We start from the raw sequence: 8,733 nt of genomic DNA on the forward strand, positions 1-8,733 counted from the left end.
ATAGCAATATTATGATAAATCTACATTTGTATTAAAAGTGAATTATACATACAATATAAATGTATTATAAATATTTTAAAATATATATTATGTTTGTGTAGTAAGAAATTGACATAATGTATTATAAATCTATTAAAGTATGTGATAAATATATTATCTATCTATAAAACTTGTATCATATATGTTTTATAAATAGTTCTCTGCAATATGTATTAAAATTATATTATAAATGTATTATAAGTGTTCAGTGATTTATTTTTTTATTGCTATAGATGGTAAATATTTTCTTGATATTGTATATTTATGTAAGTTTTCTTATAATCTATTTAGCTCGCTAACCCTTTAGAGTTGAGTTAGGCCAATCCATTTTGACAACTCTACATATATATTAAGCTCAACTATCAAAAAAATTTGTATTGAAGTTGTTTCTCCATTAATCAAAAATTTCGATTTTGAATTCTGTATATTAAAAAAAATTCTTAAAATAAGTTTTACGCAACAGACTCGAAAAAAACCTTCCAAAAAAACAAAATGCGACCGTCACTTGCACCGCGCACTTTAGCACCTACTAATACCCACCGTACCCCTACCCCGCCACCCCACCTATATAAGCTTACATTCCCGGCGATTTCACACAAAAAAGCCATAAAACCAAAGAAAAGCAGAGAGAAGAAATGTTTCAAAATCCTCTATAAACTGATAGAAATATATATAAAGTTTGGAACTTTGAGTTTTATCGTTTGAAAAATTTGAATGTTTTTGTAGAAGAGAGGTGAGGTGTTTGCTCATGGAAATGGGACATGAAAGATCGAAACCTTTGCATAATTTCACCTTACCTTGTGGTCTCAAGTGGGGTAATCAGAAGTTTTTGAGGTGTGCGAAGGTTGATTCGAACAGAGAAATTGCTCATCTACAACGGAGATCAAATGGGTCTGAGTCAATCGGACGGCGGATGAGAGAAATCGACGTTATGATGAACCATCGGAGATCAAATGGTGTTAGGGATGACTTGTTGAAGAAGATGGAGGTGGGTTTCAGTCGGAAATTCAGGTCGGCGAGTTACTACACCGGCGGTGGTGGCGGCGCCGAAGGAGGAAATGGAATCGCGGCTGTAAGGGAGAAGTTGATGTTTGATCTTCAAACAGAGGCTGATAAGATGAAATACGCGATTTTTCGAGATGGGTTAGAAGAGGAGGAAGAGAAGGAAGTGTCTATAACTCCGGCGCCGGCACCGGCAAGTACCATGATACCGGCGGAGGCGGTGGGTGTAGATGCGACTAGGCCGTGGAATTTACGTACTCGACGAGCGGCGTGTAAGGCGCCAATGAACAGAATCGCCGGCGGCGGCGGATCGAATGGAGGTTTGAAGGTTAATGTTATCAGAAACAATGAGTCGTCGTTGCCGTCACCGTTAAGAACTGAGACCAAATCTGTAAGACTTCGAAGTGAGTTTGTCGGTGCCGGAGATTCTTACACCGGCGAGAAGAGAAAGAGAGTGAATTTTTCCGTTTCGCTCAATCGGAGAGAGATCGAAGAGGATTTCATGGCAATGGTTGGACATAGACCTCCTCGTCGACCCAAAAAACGAGCTAAATTGATTCAAAAGAATTTAGACGTAAGTATTTTTTTCGAAATTTTTGATCATTTTGATGAATTGTGATTTGAAATTTACTGTTCCATTGGTGTATTTTTGCAGACGTTATTTCCCGGGCTATGGTTGACGGAGATTTCACCGGACTTATACAAAGTTCCCGATGATCAGTAGAATGAAAAGGTAACCCTTAATAATTTCTCTTGATAAAGAGAGGCGGAGCCAATATTTGAAGCTTATTGAGTTCTAAAACTAATACAAAAATGTATATATTCAATAGATTCTTAAAGACAAAATACAAGATTTGAACCAGTGTCGAAAACCATGATTTTCACCGCGGGGGTTTGAAATAGATTCTCAAGTTGTGTCTAGGGGGTTCAATATGCAATATATATACTCATAAATATCATGTTTGACCTTACATTACAGTGTACTTTCCCTATGAATGATCTCCTGGCTCCGCCCCTGGTTCTCGATAAACTAATGGAGTTTAAGATTTGAATATGAAGATTGATTCCAATGTGTGTAACCTAATTGTGTTGTATATACAATGTTTGTTTTTGCAGATGGGGAGTTTTGTGTTTCTTTTCTGACAAAAGATGGTAACTTTGATACTGGTATAGTGGCATCACCGTTTCGAGTTTGGGAATTTGATGAAACTGTTGAATTTCCATTTATAACAGAAAGGTGGTGTAAAGAGGGGATAAAGTTGCTGCTGCAATGCTAATTTTGCTTAGAGGTGATTTGATTTGTTCATATGTTCTCTGGTTTATGTTTCATTGGAATAAGTTTTAACATAGTGTGATGTTCTTAGATCAAAGACAATTGTTCATATAGTGAAAAAGAAACCGTTCGTCTTTTCAAGTTGTGTATTGCATTCTACGTTATGTTCCTATACATTTCAAATTCGAAACTTTGTTCTTCTCATTGACAGTTTAACGCAGTGGGATGTTCTTAGATCAACGACAGTCATATTGAAAGATTTGTTTAATCTTTTCAAGTGCATTACGTGCTACAGAATGTTCCTGTTCTTTTCAAATTTGAAACTTTGTGCTTCTCTTGACATTGGTTGCTCATTTCTTGTGTCTAATAGTTGCAATTCTTTTCAAATTCGGACAAAACTGACTATTCGATTTTGATAGCCTTCATATGTTGCCTCTGTTTCAAGTTAAACTTCATCAGAAACTACTTGTATTTAAGGTATAGCCTTCCAAATATGTTCTTTTAGATATCTGTCCTTTTGCATTTGCTGTCTCTGTTCCTGCATCTTTTTTTATGTAATAGTGGCGTTCAAGCTTGTTCATGCACACCTCGACTATTCAACCAGGTATCTGCTATCTTCTACCAATACATACACTGTGTAACTCTGTAACTCTGCCTGCCAAAGACTTACGTAGTTGTAGTGGAAAGAAATTGCCTGGCATTTTTGTCACTCTTTATATATAATGGTGGCATTCAAGCTAGTTCACACACACCTCGACTATTCAACCAAGTATTTGCTTTCTTCCACCAACACATATATTGTGTAACTTTGTCCACCGAGGCATAGGCAATGGCTGTGGGAAGATTTATATTGTTTAACCATTTGCCATTAAAAGATTTAAGAAGCAGCAAAAAAGATTTGGAAGGAAAGAAGAACCTACTGACCACTACAATGCATCAAGTGTTTGCATCTATTAATGAATGGTTAGTGTTATGTTTGATACATGTTTTCCTTGTCTTTTCCTTCCTTTGATTTCGACTAATCTAGATTCGGATCGCGTAAATCATAAGGATCATTCAAAGGTGAAGCAGTGTCTGCCATAATTTTTTTCCATACCCAAAGCTCAAACCAAGCTACATGTTTTGTATTAATGCATTGTCTAAACATGTTTTCTATTGGTTAATGCTATGTTTAGTAAATTTAAGTTTGTTTGGTTTGGTTTGGTACAGATTCCTTATTTATGTGGAAGGCTAATATTACTTTCTAGACAAGTAACATTTTAATAAAAAGAAAAAAAGAAGGAATACAAAAAATATTTACATTGTTTAATTTTTGCTCTTAAATTTGAAAATGGTAAAAAGAAAATCAAGAAATTATTTTTCTCTTTCAAATAAAGATAAATATAGTTCTCTTTGAAAAATTATTCTGGAGGGAAACTGTATTAGCTCTACAAATTTGACTTTTTGACACAGTGATGAAATTGAAAATTTAAGGTTATCAATCCCTAGATTTTAAAATATTATAATATGGGATTTCATATTAACATGATAAAACTATATGAAATTAGTTGATTAAAGCACGATTCTTCCAATTGGGAGGCATTTATAATGAAAACTCTTTTTTCATTGTTGGGATATATTTTTATCACTTATTAGCTTAGGTCATTTCAAATTTGTTTTCTACCTTTCACTTTAATTCCGTGAAGTTGGAGCAATGGTGGTATCAAATTTTTTGAAAAATATTTTTTTTTTTTAAAAAAAGTTTCGATTGAAAATAGAAAAAATAAGTTCTACAAATGATATTTCACGTTCAGTCTTCTCCATGACCCCACCCTCTAACATACTCACCTTCCTCCCTCGGCCCCTGCAGGCTGCAGCCCTCATCCCCACCAATCTGCACCCTACCCCAATCCTTACATTTTCTTTGTACAGAACACAACTTGAAGCCCACATCTTTTTCATCTAGGATCAAGTCATCATGCTAAGCCCATAATGTTCAAGGATTTCCTTTTGGGAAAAGAATACTTGTACCCAAAAAAATTTTATTTATAAGCGGCTACTCCTTTACTTTCATATTTCTTGTTTTTAACTATCAAAGAGGAAGAATCAGTGTTTCACTGAAACACTACTTAGCTACTCTTTGATATCATTAGAGTTAGGGGTGTACATCGATCGGGTTGGTTCGGATTTTTTACAAATCAAATCAAACCATTTGTGTCGGGTTATTAAATCTATAAACCAAACCAAACCAATAAAAGTCGGGTTTTTCGATATCAATTTTTCTCGGATTTTTCGGGTTTTTTCGGGTTTCTCGGGTTTTTCATAGTGTCTAATAAAAAGCACATAGCAGTGCTTCTTAAAAAGAGTTCTAGTACAAAATATCAACATATAAGATAGAGGCAGAACACTGTTTGACTTTATAATATAACTTTATAAGATAAGTTTTTTTGTATATTATTTAGATGAGCTTCTCAAGTCCAAATCTAAATGTAAGAAAAAAATAAAAATTATGAAAAATTTTAAAAAAATATTTATAAATTATATCTTAATAAATATTTTTATGTATAACATAATTTAAAAGTAGTATATCTATAATCGGGTCGGTTTGGGTTCGGTTTGACTTTTTTTAGTTAAAACTAAACCAACCCTATAATGGTCGGGGTTTTTTTCCAAACACCAAACCAAGTCAAACCAAACCACTAGTCGATTTTTTTTTTTCGATTTGTCGGTTTGGTGCGGTTTATCGGTGTGCCTTATAGAGCCCTAAATTTAGAGTATATATAACAGACAGTGTTTCAGTGAAAAGATTGTTGAATTTCAGTGAATAGAACAAGGGGGTTGTTACGTAAATAATTTGGACCGTGGGTCTAATTAGAATAAATAATTTGGATTGGGTCTCATTTTGGTTAATACTTTACCTAATACGTTCAGTTAGTGTAATTTCCCCTTTCCTTTTTCCCACTGGGTCATATATTGTTTAATGGGCCGGCCCAAAAAAATCCGTCTATTTAGGATTCATTTGGTTACCGTGATAATCTTTTTATTACCAAAAATATAATAATATCTAACTATGGAAAAAAAAAAGGCACATGAACTAATTTAGTCACTAAGTTCTTCAATTGCCTTTTTGTGTTAGCCTAATATGGGACAAACAGGGAATATTACTAAATTTTACTAAGTTAAAAGCGTTTTTACGATTCTATCACCCGATTAATTATATTCCACTTAATCACTCTTTTATAGACACATATCTTTCTAGCTAAGAAATGGAAAATCTTGCAAGTTAAAATATTTCAAAAAATCCATTTGAATTAAGGCAGAATACTCAATCTTTAAGTTAATATATATATATATATATATATATATATAAAATAACAACAACAACTTATCCAGTAGAATTCCACAAGTGGGGGATCTGACGAGGGTACTTCTTAATTTTTATTTTTGTTATTGTAGAAGTCTTCTATTTGATTATTTTATCATTTAAGAACTTTCTTGATAGTTGGTTGACAAGAAATAAAATTTCTAGTTACTTAGATTTAATTAGGATAATATATATATTTTTGTGACTTTTTCTATAGTTGAATAAAATCATGCTATTTTTTGTTGTTTCTGTCGTGTTATTAGGGGCTAATAGTTGTTGAAGAAAATGTCAGCCACAAATTAAATAAAAGATGAAAAAGGCTGTTCAATTAATTAACTAACAATTAGGTTGCATTTAAATGGAAAATTAAAGGTGACTAGTATTTTGATTGGTTTCTAATAGTTGATAAATTTCTTAAACATAAATTGTAGACTTCAAAAGTAAGTAGAACTCTTAACTTATCAACATACATAATTAACAATTTCTAAAAAAACATTACTAGAAAAGTTAGATTTTTAAAAAAATATTATTTGGCCCCAACTTGTTATTCAATACTAGTTTTGAGCCTCTGACTAATTTAGATTCGCATCACATAGTGATCAATTAAAAAAAGGACGTACTCCTTATCATATATTTTTTTTAATTTATAAATTTCAAATTCAAAACTTTCAATTAAAAATGAAAGAATTTTATTCATCGCACTTAGGTCATCTAAAGATTGGGACAAGACCAAATCAATTGAATGAATAGACAGACCATGCTTTGTATGGATTTTACTCTCAGCCAATGGATTTTTAGATCTAAAAATCATGCTGGTCAAATATTTAAATTAATCACATTTGCAATCAAATCAATATTATATTACTTCAAATAAAGGGCTTCAATCATTGATTAATATTCTAAGACATTATTGAGATCTATTTCTTGTCTAGCTAGACTAGATGCCATTAGACAACACAAAATGGACTAATATTGAAGATATAATTCAAATGATATGATTTAAAGATATTTATTTTGTAGACAACAAATGAAAAAGTAACCTTCAAAATTCAAAAAAAGCACAAGACTTATCTCTTAAACAACAATATTCCAAGTAAAAGGAAATAAAAGCATGAAAAGCCATAAAGGAAGGTGGCTCTTGTTCTTTTGTTCCCTTTTTCATTTGACCTATATTCTTATAATAATAGTAAGCAATTCATAAGAATCCTAGGTTGATATTAATCCAAACTTTTTGAGTTTTCACTCTAGCACTAAAGTTCTTTCACATATTGTTCCTTTAACCTCTCCTTTTTTCCTTCCTTTTTTTTTTTTTTTTTATCTATGGTCGATATACACATTAAAATCATGATAAATTTGTATTAGTATTACATAAGGTTTATTAAAGAGAATAACACTTTTTGTCAGATTTTTTTTTATATCAGGGCTCAAACCTCATATCGCTATTTATTCCGCTATAACTCCTTAGAAGTGTTCCTCGCACTTTTACTCTTCTATATTAGTAGAAGTAAAATAAAATAAACACTGTCAACTCAATAATAACAGTACTAGAATTTTCACTAAAAAAGATTCAAAACATAAAGAAATCAAAAAAATTCAATGTATAATACATATACAATTTTAACCTATCTATATAATGTAATTTACAATGAAGGGGTATCAACTAACTTCTTACCACATGTCAAATTATACTATAGTGTAAATATTATATAAATTGAATCTGAGAAATAAACTATATGAAGTTTTTTAAGAAATTATTTCTTCTTTTTGGATTTTCCATTACAGAACAATGAACCTAAACCAAACAAAGCATGTGGAATATTTAAAACAGGACTCACATGAACTCCATTGCCATAAGATCTACTATAACTCTTCTTCAATGGATGTGATTGACCCTTCTTTGATGATGATGAATGCAATGGATGGCTCTGATTAAAGGACGAAAAATTCGTCGAAAAAGAAGAAGAAGAAGATGATGATGATGTAGATGATGATGATAAAGATGAACTTTTTCTAAGAACTTTTATTTTTTCTCTTTGTTCTCTTTGTGAACTCTGTTTTTGATAAATTTTTGGATTTTTTTGTATTGGAGCAGAGCCAGTTGAGTTACTTCTGGCTAGAAATTGCAAAAAAACATTACTATTTTGGCTATTTTGGTAATTCAAACTGCTACTTCTTCTGAATTGCCAGAATGGTTTTGCTTGCGGCAATTTTGTTGTTTCTTGTTGTTCTTCATCATCATCATCAAGATCAGTAGACAAGAATTCCTTTAAGCTCTTTTTCTTTGTATTTTCCTTACCATTTTCAAGAAGTGATTTTTCTGGCTGTTTTTGCAAAGATGGGTTGATTTCTGCAAAGGGTGTTGATTTCTTGAATTCAAAAGGGAGGATCTTGCCATTTGAGAAAAGTTCATCAGCAGAGGAGATGAATAGTTGTTTATCAGTAACACAAAAATCAAAATCAATGGTGGATGATTCAAGAAGAAATGCATCTGATCTATAATGATGTTGTTGTTGTTGTTGATGGCATTCAATTGGGATTCCATCATCATGAGAGAAGGAGATTCTTGGACTAACAACTAAACTTGCAATCTCACAACACACATCAATTGCCATAAGTGGCTATTTTTTTTTGAAGGATTCTTGATTTTTTACTTTGCTGTTGATTTCTACAGTTGAAGAAAGAGGGTGAAGTTTAATTTATAAGCAGAAAAAGATGGCTAAAGAAAGGTGTGTTGTTTGTGTAAGATTTTGGAGAGTCAAAAAGAAGAAGATGTTTTTTTGGGGGGGTTGGGGAGGGGGGTATTTTTTTTAATTTTTTTTGTAAGAATGAAGAGTGAGCTTTTGATTTTATATATAGTATGGTATGCTAAAGCTATAAGAGAGATTCTATTATTGGTACAACAAAGTGGTGTTGCCAAGACAATGGCTTGTTTCACTTAGGAGTAACATTGAGATTGACATTACATGCTAAATGATCAAACAAAAAAAATAAAGAAAAAAGAAGGAAAGTGAATCCAAGTACGTGGCTTAGTGATCTACGAAATTGACAAAATTTCAAAAATCAAGTTTTAAGTTTC

General features: G+C 32.1%; 2 protein-coding genes across 2 annotated transcripts; one reads left to right on the forward strand and one right to left on the reverse strand.

The window, feature by feature from the left end:
• Window positions 1-628: 628 nt before the first annotated feature.
• LOC129874125 (uncharacterized) lies at window positions 629-2,573 on the forward strand. The gene is made up of 3 exons (XM_055949358.1): window positions 629-1,615; window positions 1,697-1,774; window positions 2,158-2,573. The coding sequence occupies exons 1-2, from the start codon at window positions 788-790 to the stop codon at window positions 1,763-1,765; spliced, it is 897 nt and encodes a 298-aa protein (XP_055805333.1). The 5' UTR covers window positions 629-787; the 3' UTR covers window positions 1,766-1,774; window positions 2,158-2,573.
• A 4,683-nt stretch (window positions 2,574-7,256) lies between these two features.
• Window positions 7,257-8,446, reverse strand: LOC129874130 (uncharacterized). Its single transcript, XM_055949369.1, has one exon. It carries the CDS (start codon window positions 8,267-8,269, stop codon window positions 7,409-7,411), a length of 861 nt encoding a protein of 286 aa, XP_055805344.1. The 5' UTR covers window positions 8,270-8,446; the 3' UTR covers window positions 7,257-7,408.
• Between the last annotated feature and the right edge of the window lie 287 nt (window positions 8,447-8,733).

This window comes from Solanum dulcamara, chromosome 2 (genome assembly GCF_947179165.1).
Source record: "Solanum dulcamara chromosome 2, daSolDulc1.2, whole genome shotgun sequence".
NCBI lineage: Eukaryota > Viridiplantae > Streptophyta > Magnoliopsida > Solanales > Solanaceae > Solanum > Solanum dulcamara.